This window comes from Entelurus aequoreus, linkage group LG05, assembly GCF_033978785.1.
Source record: "Entelurus aequoreus isolate RoL-2023_Sb linkage group LG05, RoL_Eaeq_v1.1, whole genome shotgun sequence".
NCBI classification, from domain to species: Eukaryota; Metazoa; Chordata; class Actinopteri; order Syngnathiformes; family Syngnathidae; genus Entelurus; species Entelurus aequoreus.
The window spans coordinates 30,611,618-30,636,267 of record NC_084735.1 but is presented as its reverse complement, the minus strand read 5'-3'; the positions used below and the strand labels follow the sequence as shown (position 1 = coordinate 30,636,267).

General features: G+C 39.8%; 1 protein-coding gene across 5 annotated transcripts in view; it reads right to left on the bottom strand.

The window, feature by feature from the left end:
• The window catches only part of LOC133650463 (serine/threonine-protein kinase PAK 3), a 68,251-nt gene that overhangs the window by 34,202 nt on the left and 9,399 nt on the right, over positions 1-24,650 (bottom strand). For all 5 annotated transcript variants that reach the window (XR_009826233.1, XM_062047717.1, XM_062047718.1 and 2 more), the window contains exons 2-3: positions 5,853-6,046; positions 5,651-5,751 (exon numbers count right to left, since the gene is read on the bottom strand). Coding sequence is in view for 4 of the 5 variants with exons in the window: in XM_062047717.1 (XP_061903701.1) it covers positions 5,651-5,751; positions 5,853-6,024 (273 nt within the window). In the remaining variant the exon portion in view is untranslated. The remainder of the gene's footprint in view (positions 1-5,650; positions 5,752-5,852; positions 6,047-24,650) is intronic.

Below are 24,650 nucleotides of genomic sequence, written 5' to 3'. Positions count from 1 at the left end.
AAAATTGATATTCAAACATATTCAACCCGCTTAATCAATCATGGGTTTGGCATTTTGGTCTTTCTGATCAAAAATGTCCAAACTGTTTCCACTTACAGAGTAATGTTAAAATGCAGTTCCATGGCGGGCTTGCACGCCAGTGCGAGGCTGTTGTGGTTGACAACCATGAGCAACAATTATTTCATTCAGGCCCCACGGCAATTTTTTTTACAAAATGTAACATCTAATTTTGGCAAATATATATATTTTTTGTTAACCTGTTCCCTTAAACCAAGGATGTTAAACTAATTTTACCTCAGGGGTGGCATGGAGGAAAATCTATTCCCACGCGGGCTGGACTGGTAAAATCAAGGCATTAAAACTTAAAAACAAAGACAACTTCAGATTGTTTTCTTTGTCTTACTTCGCCAAAAATAGAACAAACACATTATGAAAATGTTCATATTATAGATAATCCTCTTAGCACAATACTTCAAGTTTGTTGAAAATTCTGAGGAATGAATTGGTGCAGTTTCAAAAACACCACAAAGAACAAAATGAATGTAGACTTTAGCTCAGTGCTTTTACAAAGCCATTCAACTTTAGGCACTTCCTGTTTAAGATTGTCACCTTGGCAGTTCACCATTAAAAACGTTTGGAAAAGCAATCCAGTGGTTTCCTCACCGCCGCATTGGTGAAATCTGCAACTGCCACAACCATTATCATTATTCAATAAATACAATTATAATATAAACAAAACAATTATCAAAATGACGCCATAGTCGAAATCAAGGTAACATGACTACAAACGTAACCAATGTGAACATAGTAGATTAAAGCATAACATAGATCAGAACAAACACAAGAAATGTAAAAACACATTTTTACAATGGAGTTCAGGGTACACATCGTGCATTCAACCAATTGCAAGCGCTGCATGGAACTCTAACTAAAAAGATGATGGTCAAGTTGACTTAAGTCTTCGCATCTTACCTTTTTGTTATTTTATCCGTTGAGTGGATAATTTACAATGAAAAAAGGTATTGTGCGTCAATACTGCTGCCATCTGCTGCCAGCCGACAGCCACAACAGAAGCAGCTGATTGCTTTCACCTTCGCTGATTGGAGTAGCAGCAGCCAATCCAGAGGGCTCTTAAAGTCAGCTGACACGTCATCTTTAAAACCTGTCATGTGTGACGTAGGTCACACTTGAATTGCTATTGTGACATCCAGTGGACACATTTACAACAGCAGTTTCTTTCATTAAAAAAATGCAGCTTATTTTTATATTTAGCAAACTGATCTTTTAGGCCAGATTAAACCTGTTCGTGGGCCTGATATGCCCCGCAGGCCGTACATTTGACACGCCTGCCTTAAACCACTATTGCTATTGGTGGTAGGGCTGCACGATTTTGAGAAAAAGATCTACCAGTAATTGCGATGTTTCTCTCCAAAATTGCAATTTCGATACAATTTACGATTTTTATCTTTTATACATAAAAATGCATACAACTGAGAAAATAACAAATGAAGGACAACATGTTACTTTTAGAAAGTCAATCAACATATTCTTGTCTCAATGTGCCAAACATTAGAACAAAATGCAATAATTTACATTTTTAAGACAGTGTGACGGTCTCAAGCCGTCTTGTGGGTTCCATGGACCATCAAATAGAGACATCTCTGAGCAGTTTGACGTTTGTTTTATTTTTTTAAAACAAAACCTCAGTCCCGGTCGCTTTTTAGCTCCTCTCCTCCGCTCGTCCGCTCGTCGTCTCGGGCTCTCCTCCTCTCTCGTTCCGCATCAGCCTCCTCTTGGCTCCTTCCAGCCTCCTCTTTATCTCTCTCTGCTGCTCCCCTTTTCTTCAGCGAGAGGAGATTGGATGATCGTGCCCAGGTGCGCGGATCGCACACCTGTGCATGATTGCGGCGTCGCTGCCGGTGCGCCCTGCCTCGCTGCTCGCTCGCCGGCCCCGCCTCTCCACAGTCCTCCATCGCCAAACGCAAGCCGGGATTCCGACCGGCTGCGCGTACTCCCCCCCCCCTTTTTCCGAGGGAGCGGGAAGTGAGGACGGCCAGGTCCCCCTGTGGCCCCGATCTTCTCCCTTTCTGTGTCTTCTTCCTCTTCCGCCTGTTCTTTTTTCCCCTCTTCATCTTCATCGTCTTTTTCTTGGTCTTTTTCTTTGTCTTCTTGGTCTTTTTCTTTGTCTTTTTGGTCTTGTTCTTTGTCTTCTTGGTCTTTTTCTTTGTCTTCTTGGTCTTTTTCTTTGTCTTCTTGGTCTTTTTCTTTGTCTTATTGGTCTTTTTCTTTGTCTTTTTGGTCTTTTTCTTTGTCTTCTTGGTCTTTTTCTTTGTCTTCTTAGTCTTTTTCTTTGTCTTCTTGGTCTTGAGCACTTGAGTGGTTTCCCTCCTGTGCTTCTTCCACCACTTCCTCTTCTTTTGTGGGGGGCCATTCGCCGCCCCCCGTCTGGCCCGCCAGGACCTGCAGGAGCCGCAATTGTTTGCTGGACTCTTCGAGACACTGGCGGCTGCTTGCCGCCAGTTCCGTGAACGCCCCCACGAGGGCCCACTGGAGATCGTCCTCCCCCGCCTCCGATGGTCCAGCCACGTTGGGTGCCAAATGTGACAGTCCTAGGCTGTCGGGTGGGTTCCATGGACCATCAAATAGAGACATCTCTGAGCAGTTTGACGTTTGTTTTATTTTTTCAAACAAAACCTCAGTCCCGGTCGCTTTTCAGCTCCTCTCCTCCGCTCGTTCGCTCGTCGTCTCGGGCTCTCCTCCTCTCTCGTTCCGCGTCAGCCTCCTCTTGGCTCCTTCCAGCCTCCTCTTTATCTCTCTCTGCTGCTCCCCTTTTCTTCAGCGAGAGGAGATTGGATGATCGTGCCCAGGTGCGCGGATCGCACACCTGGGCACGATTGCGGCGTCGCTGCCAGCGCGCCCCGCCTCGCCGCTCGCTCACCGTCCACGCCTCCTTGCCGCCATCTTGGGCCGGGCCCCGGCGTGCCCTGCCTCGCTGCTCGCTCGCCGGCCCCGCCTCTCCACAGACAGACTCAGAGCTTTTGTCTACGTCATGCTCATAAACTAAAGAAATCATCAATAAAAAATATAAAGTGTTTATAATGTAATGTAATCATAATATATAAAAAATATTGCAAATAACCATTTAAAAGGATATACATTTTCATTCCTCATTACTGTATAATTGTTTACCATTGTACTGTAATTGGAAGGTAAATAACTTTGTTATCCTAAATAAATATAATACATAAATAGACATATCAAAAATGTGTCATTTCCATAAGCAAAAATGTAACTTAAATAAATATTGAACATCTTAAAGTGCATTTTTTAACAAGGAAAAAAAAAGTAGGTCGGACGTTGTCTTTTTGTTTATTGCCATCACGTGATGACGGCATTCTCGCTTGTTCGTCCGTGTTGATGGGCTAATATTACCCATCCGATTTGAAGCTGAAATATTACCACCACAGGACATTTGGCTTTGGAATCGTATTGTTTGCTCCTAATTTTTGTTACTTTGTAGCGAGTAGGGAGTCTGTCTGTCCGCGCTTCGTGTGTGTGTAAGCTGGCGTCTTCCACAACCAAGACAAAGATTGGGAATGACTGAAAAGAGGGCTCACTGTGGTCAGTTAATTCTACTGTTTGATGAACGCACTTAGGTGCTGATAGCGATGCACAGAGTGAGACTTCTTTCTCCCTGTTTGAAGCAAGACAGGAACAAACGCGAGGCTCAACAATTCTGAACATGTCTGTCACTCAAATGCCGGCGAATTCGGCGGAAAAAAAACCCCAAAACCTTTGCATCTTGCGGTAATATAATCCCACTAATTAAAACCTTGATGTCGATTCGATGTCGATTAATCGTGCGGCCCTAGTTGGCGGTGTCCTTATTTTGGGTGGGTTTAATAAGCCTTCATTTGGAGCCGGTGACAGACAGCACTTGTGTTCACCTCGCAGCAGTTTTTAGGTTGATTGTAAAAAAGTAGACTATCAAAGCGAGTTTTCCTAAAGCCACACAGAGCACCGCTATCTTGCACTGACGTCACGTCGATAGGTTTTAATTAGGGCGGTCAAATTTAATGCAAAAATAACGAGTTAACAAAAGCTTTCTTTAATGAACTTACTTTCTTAATCGCGCCATTAACATCTGTCCTGTGTGACCCTCAGCCCATACTGTAGCTGCTGCGTTCTGTCTGATATTGAGTCACGGGAACGAACAGAGAGCAGAAATGGAAAAGGAAAAATTAACTAGGAAATTTGGCTCGGAAGCCCTGGCAGATCCCTTTTAGGGTTGTTAATGATAAACCGATGCAGTTGGATATGCGATTCGAGAAGTGGCCAGTTCGGCTACATCGTTTACAGCCCCCTCAATCGATAAGATTTAGACGTGAATCATTAGGTTAATCTGAAACTGTATTTTCATTTTTATTTAACAAGCACGATGGAAGAGGGGTTAGTGCATGTGCCTCACAATACGAAGGTTCTGAGTTCAATCCCGAGCTCGGGATCTTTCTGTGTGGAGTTTGCATGTTCTCCCCGTGATTGCGTGGGTTCCCCCTGAGTACTCCGGCTTCCTCCCACCTCCAAAAATATGCACCTGGTGCAATTTAGTATTGATTGGCAACACTAAATTGGCCCTAATGTGTGAATGTGAGTGTGAATGTTGTCTGTCTATCTGTGTTGGCCCTGCGACGAGGTGGCGACTTGTCCAGGGTGCACCTTGCCTTCCGCCCGAATGCAGCTGAGATAGGCTCTAGCGCTCCCCGTGACCCCGAAAGGGACAAGCGGTAGACAATGGATGGATGGAAACATATTTTTATTGTTATTTATTATTTATTTAGTTAGAATGTATTAATTTCAGCACTGTATAATTGTATGTAAATTTATTTTTCATCAGTTTTGTGAGTCCCTTCGTTTGCAGTACATTTCATTAGTATTTATTTATGTAATGAGCCTGACCTAAGCCTCGATAACAATATTTGTGATTAACACAGGGTTCATTTCAATTGACAAGGTTTGTCCTATTAAACTGGAAGTACCGCACTATAAGGCGCACCTAAAAACCTCCAATTTTCTCAAAAGCTGACAGTGCGCCTTATAATCCGGTGCGTTTTATATATGGACCAATATTGAGCCACAACAGGTCTCGCAACTACGGGATGCATAAATAACGTAACCCCAGCCTCTACTGTAGCGTCTATTCTATGCGCCTTATAATGCGGTGCGCCTTATATATGAAAAAAGTTTTAAAATAGGCCATTCATTGAAGGTGCGCCTTATAATCCGGTGCGCCTTATATATGAAAAAAGTTTTAGAATAGGCCATTCATTGAAGGTGCGCCTTATAATCCGGTGCGCCTTATAGTGTGGAAAATACGGTAGGTTAAATATAATTATTGAGTAAGATAAAAAATAAAAAGAGTACGATTACTAATTCAGTGTAATATTTGAGTGGACCTCTCAGTAGCAGAAAAGTTGGGGCCCGAGGTCAAAAAGGTTGAGAACCCTTGCTGTAGGAGATATTTGAATGCAGCTTTCAAAACAGCACAGGAACTCAACTGAAACCTTGAACCTCATAGAACTTCCTCATGGAAGTGTGATGTTTCGAAATGTGCATCAGCTGCTGTTTTGTTCAAGTGAAATAAGACACTCACTGTGAATTCTCCTGTTACTGCGTCAAAGCCAACATGGATGGTGTGTTCAAAGTCGGAGGGGAGGGATATCTCGGGACGCTCCTTCTCCTTCTTCTTGTTTGCTAAACAACATCATGAACATACGCCAGTTAATAATTATTTTACACGTATATTGCGGTAGAAGTGAAGCAAAGAGCGGTGACATGCGCCGCAAGGAACTCACTCTTATCTCCTCCAGGGAAGATGGAGCGCAGGCGCACCTTCTTGATTTTCTCTTCGGGAGCCATTGGAAGCGGTTTAGAGGCAGGATTCACTGATGAAGAGTCTCGGGAACTACTGTTCATTCTCAAGGGAGGGGCTGGTGGTTTCTCTTCAATATCGACACTATCAGACATCTTTAGTAGCACTCACAATGTCCTGGAAGAGAGACAGAGAAAGTTTTTAGCATATAATATAGTGTATTGTGGAGAGGAGACGTCTCAACAGATCAACAGCACTTCCTGTTTCTTATGTTGTGACACACACCAAATGGTGATAAAGTCTGTTCATGGCAGCGTGCTACACTTGGGAGTTCCTTCTCTACTCGACCAATTTCTGAGGCAGCACAATTGGGGTAATGTGACTGTCATGTCAGCCCCATCATACTGTATTCAGATCCTTGTAGCAGTAGTTTGGCCTATTTTAGCCTTGTAACAGCAGGAATGTTGTTGCCGCAGCATTTGCCATGATGCTCCTGCAAAGCTGATTTGTTGTTATTGCATTAAAATGTCCCACATCTGACAACCTGCAACCAAAGTTCCGCCATTAAGGATTCCCAAACATCTGTGCACACGGCCATCCCACTAGCATGTTAGACTCCTCCGCTGCCTCGCCCTGAGGCCAAGCCCATCATGTGATGTGCAGCACGACTGGCCCAGAAAAGCTGGCCGGCGTGGCCGACCTACATTAGCAAACAAAAACCAACCCCGAGTTCTTGACACAGCGTACAAGTCGCCTTCATAGTGACCTAAAACTATTTTGTCTGTCCCTGCAGCACTAAACAAAGTGGCTGTCTTTCCAAAGGAACTGGTGAATAAGCCTGTGACAAAATGATCATTTAAGATTAACCAGATTACAAACACAAACAATAACTGCCCTATTCGTTCTGTTGCCTCATTTTTTTAAAACAGAAAACAAATTACACAGTCAGAAGTTTTACGTCTATCTCCAATTTACAGTATACTATACAGTTTCCAAAACAACTATTTCCATAAAAAGTAAGTAAATAGAAATCATCTCCAAACTATGACTATCAAAAAAAATAGTAACGTTCAAGGAAACATTCTTAACTGCAGTCTTTCCCATACGTCAATTTAGCGTCTTTGTCATTATATTTAGCAAATATTCTGACATTTTTAGATTGTTTTTTTTGTTGGGTATTTTTCCCCCCAAAAAAAGAAAAAAAAGAAAGTTAATGTGTATATCCAGCAACTTTTTCTGGTCTTATTGGAAATATTTGGATACTCTTACATAGGCATGTATATTGTTAAGATTGTATCGATATTTCTTATTCATACCAGTATTCATCTATACTCTTATCGGTATTATATGTGGTTAAATGGTTTAAATTACATGAGATTTTTTTTATTTTTATAACCATTGTATTACCATAAGAGGTTGTAGCAACATCAATGAACATCTTACAGCAGTATCAACACCTGCTTTATGTCTTAAACAAGTCAACTATGTTAGCAGTGCAAGGTGCAATGCAGTTTTTATGTCACCATATTGTTAAGACCACACGGATCCAACACTGTGTTTCTATTCATTACAGTTACACTCAGCTCATAATATTTATGTATGGTATTCATGTACAGAGCACAGACCTTTTTCAAGATAAATCAAACATAAATCAATGCAATCAATTAGCATTATAGGTGGTTGTGCATTAAAGGTGTTTTGATGCCACGCAAATGGAGTAACTATAGACCTGTTAGCGAATGCTATCTTGCTTCAGAGCAACTTTATAGAACTTAAATGTTTCCCTTTTTTTAAGTGGATAAATATGTGGCTGTAGATTACTGGATCGCTGGGAGGACAGTTGATTAAACACATTCACTTCAAAGTGACTAACTCTTACTAGCGTGCATGACTTGAGCAACTGTTGGGGAGGAAATATTGTTGTGTAACTAACTTTTGTGTTACAAACTTTTGCTTCTTATTTGTGATTATTCCAAGCTGATTATCAGATCCTACCCATGTCTTTTTTTAAGCGTAGCAGCGGCACCTTAAAGTGCTTCAAATCTGATCTTTTCGCATGAGATTCAGGCCACATCAGGATGTTGTCCGAATCCGACTGGAATCTGATCTTTTCAAATGTGACTTTAGTCTAAACGCAATGCTACCGTATGTGACTTTTTTGTCGTGCGCAGGGTAAGTGGATACTTCATCACAACATCCGGTTTTGGAGAGCAAAGTCTTCTTTGAATGGCTGAATTTTCACTGCACCACTACTCATTAGTGCGCAAATAATAGGCTATATGTAATATATGAATATGTATATATTGATTCCAAAGAAATAGCGATTGTTGAAGGACCAGAATTTGACGCTGTAGCGTGTTTGCTTACATGTCAGTACATTGCGTGAGTTGTTTACAAAAGTGAGTTGAAAAATACAGCTAATGTAGTTTTACGCTGATGTCTGTGTTGCCTCTACTTAACAGCCATAAGAAGATTAGTACCCTCTTAAAATATATTACACTATAAACATCCATTTATACATTAAAAAAAAACACTCATTTTTAAAGGTGTGGCAACTTTTATTTTATTTTGTAGTAGTAGAGACTTCCTTGTTCATTTACGGACTCGGTCAACTTCCCTGGTTTTCACTTTAAGTGACGTCGAGGCCACATTGGGCCACATCGGGGCCACATTGGTGCCTGTGCGCGTTTACACTGGAGTCTGATAAAGATCACATTTTACTTGTAGTGTAAAAAGTCAGCTGGAAAACAATCAGATTTCGAAACATAGTCTGTCATAATTATGACGGTCAGCTGGATAAAACAAATACAGATAGCCGTATGACTTGTCCAGAATCTTAACGGCCCTCCTGGACCGACCCAATTAGGAATCAGTACTCTGTATACATCGCGACTCTTACATGAAAGCAAGTATTGCTCTTCTCAACAAGCAGCGTGTCCTGCAGTGAACACTACCCCAATCACAAAAATAAAAAAAGTTCATGAGTATTTGTAAACATATTAGTATTGATTTTCATGGTATTTCCTCACTTTTTGTCTTCCGAGCATTCCACTTCCATAGATAGACGGCAGTCCTGTGGGAAACCCTAAATTGTTCAAATTTGGTCTTAACTTCATTGATGAAGGGGAAATCCGAAGGTGATTAGTGCCTCAGATTATGCCACATCATTTTATTGAATGTGTAAAAATAAGTCAACTCCCGTTACGAGTCAAATACAAAAATGAGGAATTACTACCTTATTAATTGGTATTAAGTTACGATGCAACTTGTGTGGCGTCATGCATGACAACGGTCCATCTTTTTAAAATAGGTGCCACAAAAACCTAAAGAAAAAGCAGTGTTAATCCTTTGATGCTGGTTTATCTAATGTCTTGTGGTATAAGCTGAGGTCTTGCCCACTTTTAAATTGCACAACCTTAGGGGTGCTTGATTTAACAAAGGTTACACTATATTTGGGCATTTTAATTGCCCTTAGGCCAAAGGTCAAGCACACACTCCTAATGTATGGACTTGGAAGTAAGGGAGAGAGTGAGGTGGCATATTCATATCTCTAAATTCAACAATTCTAACAGGACAGCCTATACAGACTGAGCTTCTCTAACATCAATGGCCAAGAAAACAGACTGTGACTTTGAAAGCAGCTCTGAGACAAGTTTTGATAGACAGAGTTGATTGACAGGATGAGTTTTCCGATGTCACTTGCACCAAGAAGGAAACAGTGAAAAAACCCTTTTCTCACCACAAAAAGGTGTCAAAACTCAGCTCAAAGCTCGGCAAGGAGAAGACCTGGCATGAAGCCCACTGATCTATTCAGAGCAGCTTTGGAAAGGAAGAAAGTTTGCCAATGCAGACCTCAAAGATATTTCAAAGAACAGTGTTTCCCATAAATGTATTTGTACTTACTTCTTCTTTGGAATTTGGCGCTATCTGCTCACGCTATCTGATATTACAATGACATATGAATTGCTTGTCGTTACAACTCGTTCCAGTAAATGGCATTGTACCTTGGACCAAAACCTGTGCGACCAAGAATACTTTGACTCAGGCCTGGCAATCAAAACCTGACGCCGATCCAGCTGGTGTCTCAGCGAGCCAGAGACAAGGTGAACGTTTTCCACAGGTTTAAAACAAGAAATTGTCACAAACCGAAAATCTAGCGCTTCAATGCTACTCATAAACTCCAGATCTGCTGGAAACCCGAAAGAAGATAGCTGAGGAGAGCTTGAGCAGATACGAATAAATGTACATGACGTGCATACGAGGGCTCTGTCTACACGGGAACGTCTTTGGGTCGTAACAGTAAAGTATTGTATAATTTCCGCCATTCGCCCACATGGCAACAGCGGTTTGGGTTCTCTGCAACAATATTTTTTGAGAACAGGTTTCAGAGGGTGCTGTTGTCATGTGGACAAGCAAACCACTACTTCGTCACCGTCATGTGATAAAAGACTTTCAGCCAAACCACTTCTGATATTTTGTTGTCTTGTCATCTAATGTGACTCGCAGAAGTTATTTTACTTCATTATCAGTCTTCTTCTATAGTTTTGGTGTGTCCGGTGGCTCTGTCTGACACTGTTTACAGCCCCACATGTACAAGTGTTCTATATAGAGAAAGGAACCTTTCACATTTGAATCGATACAGTACCAATTCCTGGTACCTGGGAATCAATACTCAATGGTACCAATTTTTGGTACTTTGTGTGTGTCAATATAACATAATGTGTTTTAATTGTTTAATAATACATTCAAATTTGTTTATGTAACATTTAAAAATGAGCTGATTATGGTAAATTTGCTGTCCAGTTGTATATTGTTTTCTTACTGGATTTCAGAGTCTCATTTGGAAGTATTACATAGTAGACTTTGCATGCAGTTGCAATTCCAAGACATTAGATGGCAGTAGTGTATAGACTACAGTGTGTTGCCTAGCTAGGAAGTAGTCTTTGACATTCAACTGAAGCTTGTATTTTATTGCGCCCTACTAAGTTTTTATATTGTGAGTATTGTACTTATAACACACCAGCTGTTTGATTGTAACGTGCATCTTAGTGTAGTTTTCATTACCAAATTTGGAGGTGTTGCCATTCATCCATCCATTTTCTACCGGGTAGCGAGGGGGGCTGGAGCCTATCCCAGCTACACACGGGCGGAAGGCGGTGTACACCCTGGACAAGTCGCCACCTCATCGCAGGGTCATAAAATCACTAATACTATTTAGTAGCATGTATATGGAAAAGTCAATGTAAATTAGCATCAAGCTAGAACATTTTGGAAAAGTGGAGCTTTTTGAGCATTTTCTATGCTTGCTTTGCTGGCATGGAAAATTGTAACATTATTTAGAGGCAGTTTGGCTGAGTCCGTTCTGAGTGCTGCTTGAGTGATCGTTTTCTCGCCAAGTTTTTGAGCTGGCCGAAAAATGGTACTGTTGGAATTTACGTAACTGGATACCCTGTAGAACCAAAGACATTTGGTTGGTGCCCATAGAAGAGGCAAATTTGGTACCCACCCCTTGTGCTATATGGATTACATATTTTTCACCCAGTGATCTGTTCCCGTCTGATTGGTACTATTAATTGATCAGACAATACTTTTTTTTTTTTTTAAAAACAACAACCTACGAGCGTCCTCGTGTCAGCAAGGCCTACTGTGTGTAGGTATCACGACAGCTAGCATTACACATTAAGAGTGATACTTTTTACAAACTGTTGGGAGTGTATCCATTCAGAAGAAAAATCACATTTGTGATGTCTAAAGTGTTTAAAAATCTCCATCCATGAATGTTTATTGTTAAAACAATTTTTGTCCCCACGCAAACACATACACACGGGACTGTAAGGCAATTCTAGCCAATCAGAAGCGTCCATAAGGTCATTTCTGGAGGCGGCACTGTAGCGTACATGGTGGGTCACAGCAAGAAAAATAAATCTCGACACCTTTTTGTCAATGTAGAGCAAAAGTAGCAAAATATTTACACTTAAAAATAAAATAGGTTATTTAGTATGATTAAAGCCAGCAAGCCAGTGTTTCCATCGTACTTTTCAAGGGTTGAAATGATGGCGCACAATAGTGATGTCATCACACAGGGGACAAGCAATAACTCTCCTTTTACGTCGTCCACACGCAGACGCTGAAAACAGTTTTGATTTTCTTCAGCATAACTGTCGATAACTGATATTAAAGTTGAGTTACAATCTCAGTTCTAGTCCATCCCAAAGGTGTTAGATGTAGTTAAGGTCAGGGTTTTAAAGTTCCGTCAAATCACACCTCGTGTTAGCCTAACTTGCGTTGTGTACTGGGCAACAGCCAGCATAGATTTGTACAGAATGTTTTTAAAAATATATTTTAGAATTAGGGGGCACAATGTCCTAACGATTAATCAACTAATTCTCAAACGGTGGTACGCGGGCTCCATCTAGTGGTACAACAAATAATTGCTTGATTAAAGTAGAGTGTTTTAATTTCCCATATCCAAACACAGTGTTACTGTTCAAACTGTGTGTAATGTTACAGTGGCATTAAATATTAAATATACCTGCTAAATACAACCTCAGCCTTGTTTTTAATGAATACTTAAACTACAACTATTCTAATGTTGGTCATTATGGTAGTACAGAAGCAAAGAGAAACTATTATTTGTCACCTTGAGACCCTTTCACTGAAACCTAGTAATCAGGTTAGAAATCTAGGGGTTATAATGGACTCAGACTTTAACTTTAGCAGCCACATTAAATCAATAACATAAGCATATTTTTACCGCCTGAAAAACATTGCCGAAATCAGAGGAATGATGTCTAAATCAGACTTAGAAAGATTAATCCATGCCTTTGTCTCCAGCAGGTTAGACTATTCAAATGGCCTTCTCACTGGGATCTCTAAACGAGCTGTAAAGCAGCTGCAGTACAACCAAATGCTGCTGCTCGATTCCTGACTAGAACCAGAAAATGGACCAAACTGGCCTCCTGTTGCTCAGAGAATAGACTTTAAAACAGCTCTCCTTGTGTACAAGTCGTTTCATGGTCTTGAGCCAAAGTACATCTTTGACATGTTAGAACCATATGAACCATTTAGAGCTCTGAGAACCTCAGGAAGTGGTCTCCTGCTGGTGCCTACAGTCAGGACTATACATGGTGGAACGGCATTCCAGTTTTATGCTCCTAAAATCTGGAATAGTCTTCCTGAAGATGTGAGACGGGCCTCATTGTTGGCATTGTTCAAATCCATGCTGAAAACACTTTTATTTAATTGTGCATATGTCAACTGAAAATATTTTATCTACACTATTTGATTAATTTTAATACATTTTCCATCAATTTTCTACCGCTTGTCCCTTTCAGGATCACGGGGGGTGCGGGAGCCATTTTGATTGTTTTTATTATTGTATTTTCTGATTATAATTTGAAATATATATATATATTTTTTTTTTTACAATTTTCTCAAACGCACTTTGGATTGCCTTTTGTACAAACTGAGCTTTATAAAATGCCTTGCCTTGCCTACTTGGGAGAGCAAAGTGTTTTCTGAGGTGGTACTTGGTGGAAAAAGTTTAAGAAACCACTGAACTAAATGATAAAGGGGTGTGCCAGGCGCAAATAAAGCACAACAATGGAAGATACCCAGAATTTGTTTTACTTTTCTTTTGCAGAACGTTAACTGTGCTAAATGTTCATGACAGTATTTTTTTGAATAATATTTCCTGCTCCTCTGTGTCACAATGTTTACATTCTACAACAGCAAAAGGAAAGTATTATACACTGCAAAGTGACTCACCTTTCACTGACATCTTTTAACCTACTTATGAACACATCGGTCATGCACCGTGGCTTCAACAATACGTCAACTGTAACCGATACCCGATCAATAGGGTTCCCTAGCCGGTCACCAATTAGAACAAAAATGTATCAATAGTAGCAACACCACATGACTTTCAACTCTGATGACATGCAAACGATTCCCATGTACCTCATTCTGGCTCATGCATGTCCTCCTTTGTGACATACAAAAAAAAACAGATAAATGAATACTCACACTTAGTAAAAACACACAACTAAACCTTGTTTGTTCAAAGAGAGTTTAGTTGAACAAAAGGTTCAACTAATTTTACAATGCTTCAAAGACACACATACAACACATTTCTTTTGACCACCTAGCAGAGTGAGATCTGATTGGAAGTTTGGGAGAAAGGGGCGAGGTCAGCACTGATATCTTGTCGACACTGCATCAAATGTAACCTGACTCTCGCCAGATCCTTGTAGTTCGCTGAGCTCTACACAAGGATCTGGGACTTCTCAATAGGAGATGTATTTCAGAAGGCGGGGCCTTGTAAAAAAATCATTGTATGTGATTGGATAAACCACTTGTCTGTTATCTTGAATGATGTGCTACTTCAACCACTCACATCGAAAGCAACTCGTGACGCTGATGAGAGCGACGCTGGGAAATCCAAAACAGAACAGCCGACATATTGGATAACGACAGAGCGAAAAGTTAGAGAACTTTTACTGTAACAACGCAGCAATGTCAGTAGACGATCGATGTCGTTTGTGCAAAGAAAATATGTCAGCACACGACTCCTCGCTGCGTGCCGCCATTGTTGTTTGAATCAAACAGTCGCTTCGGCGCTACGTCATATTTATGAAATTCCGCCCTGCGATCCTGATTGGTTCATTATTTTTTGCTATTTTGAAAGAGTGTCTGCATTGCCTTCGAGCCCAGATCTTTGTGTGGAGCTCAGCGAACTACAAGGATCTAGCGAGAGTCAGGTTAGCATCAAATAGGGCTGAATCTAAAACACACTGCCTAAATGTACAGACACTATAGAGGCGAAACACACCTTAAAAGCCTCCAGTATATGGGAAATCAAAAACAGCGCAGAAAATCACACAGCAATCGAACATTAACAAAATTCACATAACTCTGGTGGTGGATTTACATATCTATAACCATGGTGTCCTGTAAGAATAAGTCAGATACTAAATTAACATCTTAATCATGCATAAATGACATACAAAATAGTCATAAAAAGACTACATTTAAGAATTGACAAACTTCAGACAGAACAACTGCTTGTCTTGCACACAGGAAGAGGATGTGGTAAGAGTCAGACTTATTGGGAAGAGAACGTCTGAAAAATGACACTACTAGGCTGCTTTGATATTATGGTTAATTTCATAGTAGAAGATTATTTCACATGTTCAATCAACAATATTGTGTTCATCCTTGATGAAGGTTGCAGCATTTGAGCTGCTTAGACCAGCCAGCCATGCAACTTATGTTTTTTGCTGATTTACCCATTCTACAATGTCTAATTTCACTTTTTCTTTTATTTTAGGCGCTGCCACCAGAGGAGTCTGTCTCAAACTTGAGACACATAATGGAAGGTATAATTAAAAAGTTAACTAAAAAGAAGAAACGTGATGTCCTTCCACAGTTTAGCAATTTATGGGAGTACGTTCATAACCACGTACCGTCGTAAAACGATGACCACCTGTACAGGATGGCTTTGTCTAAGATTGCACACTTCCATACTTGCACATACTATTAAAGTGTGTTAACTCTGACAATTACGGCAATAATCAGTGCACTGTCAGTATCCAGATGGGTGGGCGGATCCATCAAAATATGGCTATAAACGATTCCAGGGTAGTATCGATACTAGATCGATACCAGCATGGTGAGATCAATATTTTTACTCCTCTTCTATGTTTATTTTCACAATTTTTCATGGTCGTTTTTTTTCTGTTGTGCTGTTTAATTACATATTGTTTAGAAACTCAAATAATAAGACACTGGATACAAGAGGATTTATACCAACATAATTTCTCTCAAAATATTGTATGTAATAAAAGGTGAATAGTTTATAATGTTGTTGATATTTTTACATTGTCTTGTATTGTTGCATTGTATAATGCACATTTTTTAAAGTTAAAGTACCACTCATAGTCACACACACACTAGGTGTGGTGAAATTACTTTCTGCATTGGACCCATCCCCTTGTTCAGGTGAGGGGAGCAGTGAGCAGCAGCGGTGGCCGCGCTCCGGAATCATTTTTTGTGATTTAACCCCCAATTCCAACCCTTGATGCTGAGTGCCAAGCATGGAGATAATGGTCCCATTTTTATAGTCTTTGGTATGACTCGTTCACAAAGAAGTGTATAGATTCTAAAAAATGTTTACTTGAAATCTTTGTCCTGTGTTCCATTCTGATTATAATCATGATCAACAAATTAAAAGGCAAAAACCACAAAATCATTCAATAATTCTGAAAAATTTAAGTAATAAAGTATATTGGCCCTGTATTTATTTGGTATTGGATTGATACCGAAAGTTGTAGCATCGCCCACCGCCAAAGGGGAGGGACTAACTTGAGTGGTTGTATTTCACAATCAAAAAGGAGAGAAACAGAAAATAAAACAGAAAAAATAGTGCAAGCATCCTTAACGGTAAGACAGTAATGGCTTTTGGACACGATACCAGTTTAAAATATGTGCCCCTAGAAAGTAAGTACACAATGTACACAGTATACACATTGAAGTATTCGATTTAAGACACACATAGCCTATGTATTCGCTACAAATGTCTGACACTGCTCCTTAGCGTTTTTTCTTGCTAATCACCTGATGGCTGCTGCAGCCCTGCTGAGTATTTAGACATCACTGACATAAAAACATTGACCCGTTTACTGTGCGGTCATCCATTCCTCAAACTCACAGAGGCAAGCTCCTCACTTGATCATTCAAGCCAAGCCTGCATTTTGGCCCATAACTTGTTTATAATCCTTCTAAATGAGAGATTAAGATTGGTTTGGGTATTTAAAAACAACCCTGACACTCAGACAGATACGACCGGGGATGTTTTCACATTTCCCTCCCATGAAATATTAATCCGGCAGTAAGGACCGCGCCTTTCAAACATTAATGCCGAATTTGAACGGCTAACACAGGAAGAGCCTCTTCTTGAGTCGGTGGTGGTCCAGTAATGGCCTCGCCATGGAGGGGTGGAGGGGTTGATGCTGTAAGCCTGATGCTTCATGGCCATGATTTGGACGCGCTCTCTTTAGATTTAGCACTATTTGAATCATCCTGTACTTGCACGTGATGGACATGAATCTTGCATTACCTTTAACAGACACTGGGCTTAAAGGGGAAGTGCACTTTTTTTTAAAACTTTTGTCTATCGTTCACAATCATTATGAAAGACATTATGACAAATTAATTTTTTTTAATGCATTCTAGATATTAAATACACTTAAATAAAAATCTGTTTAGAGCGGAGCCAATGGGAGGTCCTCCGATAAATACCATTCAAAAATCACAAACAATACTCCATTTACATTTTGTGACTTGAATATTATCCAAGTAATAGTGTTATTGTTATTATAAGCACTAACACAGACAAACTATTGATAGCACCGTTGTGATCACTTCTGTGTGTCTCTATGTTTACATCATCGAGTGGTCTGCTGTTTCCTCGCTTCCTTGCTCCCTGTAAGTTTATTCTAGGTCATAAATCATGCATCTCACCTGGAAAGTCAAAGGCTGAGGATATAATCCGACAAGTTGGTACACTTTGACGGCCATTTAGGACCTGGAACTGGCGAGAACAACATAAAGAGAGCTTGAGCTACCTGAAAGGACGAAAAAGTCCCCAACATAATCTAAGGGTTAACAGTTTACAGCAGAGATATTCAACTAAATTGTTTTGGGGGCCATGTTTCCTAAAAACTAAGGACGAGGGGGTCGCACTTCTCCCTTCACTGTTTGCCTTATTTTGTTTATTCCGGACAACCAGCGTCCTCTATAGTAGACAGTTGATTTTGGTCTAATTATTTTGTCAGTTAGATGAATGTCCTGCTGTTTTAAGGACCATCTGCAAAAAAGCTAGTCAAATAAATAATGTTTTTAGGAATCTGCTGCAAAAATGTGAGTCTCTCACAAATGTTTTGAACTGAACTCATAGGCTCATAGTTGAATAGTCCATTTGATGAAAAAAGAGAGGATCTAAAATGGAACCTAAAACGAACACTACTAGTATAACTAAAGAAGTTGATTAAATGACAAATGACTGCATCTGGAATAAACAAGCTACAGCAACACGTTTGTTAAAAAACATATGTTACTGCCAAAAAGAAGAAGACTTAAAGGGGTGCCTAGAGGAACACCTCAGTTATGTAAATCATAAGTTTGGAACCCATTGGTTGTTGTATAGTTACTCTATAGGAGGGTTACATATGACGTCACATCCGTTTTTCTTCTTGGCGGCTTAATTCACATGACAGTCAAGCAGCTTGAGCGTAGCAATAAAACAAGTGAAAGTGAGTGTAGAGTTTAAATGCCGTATTGCTGTTTTGATCTTGGGTGTTCCAATCGTTCAAATAGAGATAGGTGAGAGATTTCATAGAGTACCGGAAGAAATGGTTCATAAAGGTAATAAAGTCAAGAAAAAAACGAAAGTGCATCGAAGAAATGGCTCTTAAAAATATCATCTTTCATCATCTTGTGGAATCTTGTGTCTGCAGTACTCACTTTGTAAAATGTTTGTTTGAACATTTGATTTGTTTGACAAACTTTCTGTGATGCAATCGAGTTTTATTCTATCAGTAGCATTTGATAGCAGAACTAAACGTAAAGAAAGGACAATACATCACATTAGTTTTTTGTTCTTTTGTGGTTGCTGTGCCTTGATATAACTATGACGAACTGGTTGTGCAAATAAACTAACGTCATGTTAAGTCCTGGAAATAGTGTGATTGTTGGTCCAATCCACTGCATTTTCTTTTTCGATTTCCATAAAAGTAACAAAAAATGTAGTTGTTGTGCAGAAAACCCAAGAGCTTTATTCGACACGGATGACCACATTATAGTGTCTTCGCTGATATTTGTTAGCATCAACAAAATCTCATTAATAGTATTAATAAACTAGACAAATAAATCTCTCGTAGGCTCAACTGCATACTAGAATCTTGATATCGCTAGCAAACATTCATGATGAACAACAGGGACAAATACAGCTAAATAATGAAACTAAATATACTTCACACCATAAAAACAACTGCAGACATGAATTGTAGATGAGACTAATATTTGTAGCAGGAAATCAACTGCAAACAAACGTATCCTTTTTCTCATTAGCGTCACAATCACAGCAGCACGACACTCGTTATGTCAATCAAATACGTTACTTAGCAATGAATGAATAAATTCAACTTTGTCTTTCATGGATTAAAGCTCAATTTGTGGACCCCTCCGATGTAACGACATGATGTGCCTCCAATCTGTTCTTCTCTAAATACCTTAAGCGTCAGGTGTCAAGTGGCGCAGTAACCTCTCTGTGGTTTAAATCTTTTTTTTAAATATTTTTCTTAAGAGTGTAAAAATCCCCTCCTTTCCATTTAAAATATTTTTTTCATGATCAATTTTATATTTGCCTCAAACTTTTCAAAATGAGTCTAAATCTGCACTGATTCAGGTAAACAAACAGTAGCCTAAGGCTAAGACCATCGCCTGAAACCCCGAATGTGCCTCCAGGTCACGTGATTGCCACCCACATATACAAACTTTTTTGTTTTTTATGAATTTGCTGCAAAAATGTCCTTCACAAGTTTTGATCTGAGCTCAGGGGCCAGTATGGTGTCATCCCGGGCCAGATTTGGCCCCTGGGCTGTCAGTTGCATAGGCTTGGTTTACACTATAACTTAAAAACTCCACAAGTCAACAAAATTAAAGTTTAGAATTCGACCAAGATTTGGGCAAAATAATTCCCTCCAACATCATACACAGACATTTGCGAGACGAGCTACCTTTGCTTTGCAACATACTATCATGAATAAGGTTAGGAGTTTGTTTCATTGTTTTCATACTTTAATACCACATGTGCTACACTTGCATGACTGTTAAAATACATAAAATGTCACCTACTCAGACCTGCTCAGTGGCCATGTGGTTAGAGTGTCCACCCTGAGATCGGTAGGTTGTGAGAACCCCGGCCGAGTCATACCAAAGACTATAAAAATGGGACCCATTACCTCCCTGTTTGGCACTCAGCATTAAGGGTTGGAATTGGGGGTTAAATCACCAAAATGGTTCCCGAGTGCTTCTCACTGCTCCCCTCACCCCCCAGGGGTTGGAACAATGCAGAGAGTAATTTAACCACACCTAGTGTGTGTGTGTGTGTGACTATCAGTGGTACTTTAACCTTAACTTTACACAGTAAATAACACTGTCTAAACATTTTTTGAAATTTAAATATATCAATAAATAAATAATTTAATTCTCTTGACTATTTTCTGCATGACACGCTCAAATATGCTAGCAGCGTGAAAATGCCAATCTTAATATTCATTAAAGGGACAACCCCTTTAAAAAAAAAAAAAAAACTGAATAACTCAATGCTGCACATGCCTTAGAGAAAGCTGACATCTTTGAACTGTGTTGACATAAAGGCCTATACTTTATCATCATATGCCAACTAGAGCATGATTACACAATATCAAAGGCGAAGCTAAATGGGTGCATTGGCGACATGCGCTTCTGCTTACGCTTTTCACTCAGCCTGACCCCTGACAATGCTTCTGAGAATGTTTTTTTCTTTCCAACATTAGCAAAGAAAAATGTCCAGCAAGTTGAGTTTATCTTTCGGACGCCTCTTTGCACGTGGCGCAGTTAGCAGGATGCTATTATTAGCCATCAGCCAGATGTCACTGTCTGATCCTGTTTTACCTGATTGTGGCTGTTCCTGGAATGCCTACATACCTCATTTGGAAGCCATCGATTACAATTTACGTATATATAAACATATACATACATGTGACTTTATGTTGCTGCTAACATATTATTTTCTAGTTTGACCACAATTTAAATAACAGACAAATGTATGAAGTTACATTGTGCTGAAAGGCCTAGTTTAATCTGACTGGTCCCTTTAAGAGACTTTAAGGATTCAGTTGACTTGCTTTTTGTAGGATAATGTTCCCCTTTAATAAACAAAGTGTGAAAACTGGTTAGTCCACCCTGCAGACTAGTTTATTCACCACCAAAACCTCCGCTTTCCCCGAACCCCCTGCTGCAGTGCCGTGAGAGACCAGACTGTCATTTAATATTTAGCTCTCTGTGTCGCCATAGCACGTAGGCGCACATCCATCACCAAGTAATGCACTTAAACCCGACAATTTAACAATCTTATTGTGACAGATGAATGCATCGATATATATTTTTTCTATTTGTTTTTTTTAATGACGCCATGTCAGCAGGATATTATATAAAAATTAAACGCCTGAAATAAAAGACATGTCAAAGCTGACTAAAAATGAATCTCTTCAGTAGATAACGCAATTTAAAAAAAATACTTTATCCATAAGATCCTTCAATGAGTCTGTTTCAATAATTAAAAAAAGAAGCAATTCCTTCCCAGAAAAGGTTTTATCGAAAATACTACAATGAGAATATTTAATAAAAATTACATTAAAAAACGTTTATTAAAAAAGTATTAATGAAGAACCTGGGCAGATAATTGTATCATGGAGCTTGTTTTGATCACCTTAAAAGGTGCAGTTTGTAGCGGATAGGTGAGGGCGCTTCCCGAACGAGCCGTAGTCATTATGCAGTTGAATAGCCCTGCTATACACAACGTTGAGATCTACAGTTATACAGTATTTTGATAAAGACGGGGAAAAACCATGTGTATTCGTAAACAGCGCCTGCAACAACAACAAGGCAACAAACATGGCTGGAGGCGCGAAGTTAAGTCATTAAATGCCACTTTACCAAAGCAAAATCGATGCATGATTTATCCCAGACAGTTTTGATACCAATTAATTTGACCGAGCCACACACAAAGAAGTTGTAGGCTTCCGTGCTTTTTCAAGTTTTCATCTGTTTTGTTGTGTAGAACGACGTCTTGAGCACAAGATAAAATAGTTCAACACGTCTGGGAACTTCACCAACAGATAATCCTTGATTTCACTCAACCAATCTTTTTTTTTTTTTTTTAAACATTGCATAGTTAGATTTTTTGCTTGTGTCTACTTTTCGCAGGAAGATCTAAAGGCCCCTTACGTACTCAGAGTTCACGCTCCTTGCTACACAACAGCTATCTTGGCTTGGTTGACCATCACTGGTTTTCACTTCCAGGAAGAAGTCACGTCACGGAATACAAGCAATTGAATGCTATTGCTCAGTTCCTAAGAGCAATGCACAGAGTGAAACCTCTTGCACCCTTTTTGGAAGCAAGAGACAAAGAAAACTAAACATAGCAATTCATCGATGCCGGCAAAACTATTGAGTTAATTTTCATTTAATGTTCCATAAATTGACTTATTGATTATTGGCCCAGGTCTAGCATATGGTCTTATTGGATCTATCACAAAATTAACTTTTAAAACATTAAATTTACGAAGATCTCTCCTTGGAGAGGTCACGTGCACACACGAGGCAGCAATACAGTTGACAGCCCTGAACACCAAACAATCTATTTGGACTGAATGGCAAATTTAACCAATTTTGGCTTCTAATTGTGACAAATGTAGACCTTTATTTATAGAATCTGTTTACTTCAACCAATATTTGCGGCATGTGCCAGCCGTTGTGTGTGGTGTTCTTAGATTTTTTCCGGCTGAAAGGAAATGTAATTTGGAGCCCGCTTCAAACTGCAACTGTAATGCGGCTCTGCCTCTGGAACATAATAATCCTCCAGCCCAGCAGGTGGCACAGTTTCAATTAGCCATCCAAGCTGTCAACAAGTGACGTCTAGTACCAACGTGAGTCATGTTAAAAAGGCTCAAACTAAACACACATACAATGCAGTTATTACACTGTACACTTTTTACAACCGTATTAATGGTGATGATGCATCACTAACCCAGGAAACTACAACAAATCCGCAACGTTTTCTTGCACAGACATGCCAACTCGCTGGTTTATGAACATAGGTGTGCGTCAAATGACACTGTCTGACAACCGTGCAAGGTGTGGCAGTGTTGTTAGGTGCATCAGAGACACAAAAACAAAGCTAGTGAACACAGTGATCGAATAACAAAGCGTGTGTGTGTGTTTGTGTGTAAAGTGTGCAGGGAATCTAGCAGCATGAACATAACAAGCTTAAATTTAGTAAAAGGTGATACGTGTGTAACCTAGATCTACCAAATGTTAAAAACATCCCTAAAGGGAGTGTTTAGGTGTGTGTGTGTGTGTGTGTATTAACTCACAATAAATGATTAAACTAAAGTACGCTCACTGGGCAGATCATTACACACTATTCATTGGCACACTATTCACTATTACTATTCAATTGGCACTGGCAGTTCAAAACCTAGGAAACAAACATTTTTGCAGATCCTTGCTTTGACCTTGCTAGCAGACGAAACAAAACTGGGGTCCAAACTTGTGATTTACAACTGAGGCGTTAGACAAAACTGCCTTTTAAGTCCTTTTCTTTTTGGCAGTTACATTTTTTTTTCGTAATGTAATTTATGTAACTAAGGTGTTGCTGCAGCTTGTTCACTTCAGTTGCAGTCATTAGTCATTTGTTCAATGTCTTCAGTTATATTAGTGGTGCTCCTCAAGGGTCCACTTTAGGTCCTCTCTTTTTCATCATTTAGGCTATTCTACGGGTGGCCCGTGAGTTGAGTTCAAAAACGTTGTGAGAGACTCACATTTTTGCAGAAGATTATTAAAAACACTTGAGTGCTGTCAAAGAGATGATCTGTGACACACTTTTCTATAGAAGGTCCTTAAAAACAGCAGAGCACTCCTGCAAAGGACAAAAAATAGACCAAAATTATATGTATACAGTAGAGGACACGACACTGGTTCTCCAGAGTGTACAAAATAAGACTAATGGTGACGGGAGAAGTCCTTTCAGGAAATGTGGCCCCCAAAACAATACCCCTGATCTACGCACTACATGTTATGTTCCACCACCACAATAAAAAATGTTGACCACAGAGGAGCATTAACTTTGTAAAGGATCTCAGTTGATATGTTGAGTAGTGTTTGCTTCAGTTCCAATCCCTATGTGCCAATACACTTTCCGGCACGATCCCTTGAAACGGTTTCAATCACTTTGAAGCATTTTTAATCGTAAATCTCCCTGCTTTGCCTTGCCAGACAAACCGACCGAGCACAATATATTTTTTATGCGAGCCAACAAGTGAATGAACAGAAAGCGGCGTGCACAATAGTTGCACCTCCCTACAGCTGCGAAAATAAACAGACTCTCTATGGAGGCGAAGCCACAGTGTGCGATGTTCCCTTTCACCTGCATTTTGCAGAGCTTGAATCAAGCGGTGGCCAAAACAGCTTTTCTGGAATTAAGAGCAGTTAAATACCGCAGCTGGAGGAGGATGCGCCATGTGATGCTCTCACCTACTGTAAGTCAAATCCACCGCTGTCAAAAAGAGGGCCAAAATATGAGGTTATAACACAGAGGAAGCCCAAATAACTATTTTTTTCTTCCTCTGAGCTCCCTTAACATCTTACATTCTTTGGGTGTCTTTCACTTGAGACATATTAAAGTTCACAAACGCCTGACCCAGTGAAACTTGCTAATCTCTTAAACCTCTTCATACTACGCAACATTTCATCCTGATATTCTGCGAGACACCATCCATCTCCGTCCTCTGAGTCATCTTACAGTAAAGGGTGTAGCATCTTGTTTGCTTTCTGGATTCTTAAACCGTCCTCAAAAAAAAAGATTTGCATCTTCGTTTGATGTGCATTGGGGATAATCACGAGGGCTCAAACAAACAAACGAACACATTAACAACACTCGCAGACAAGTAACTGTATT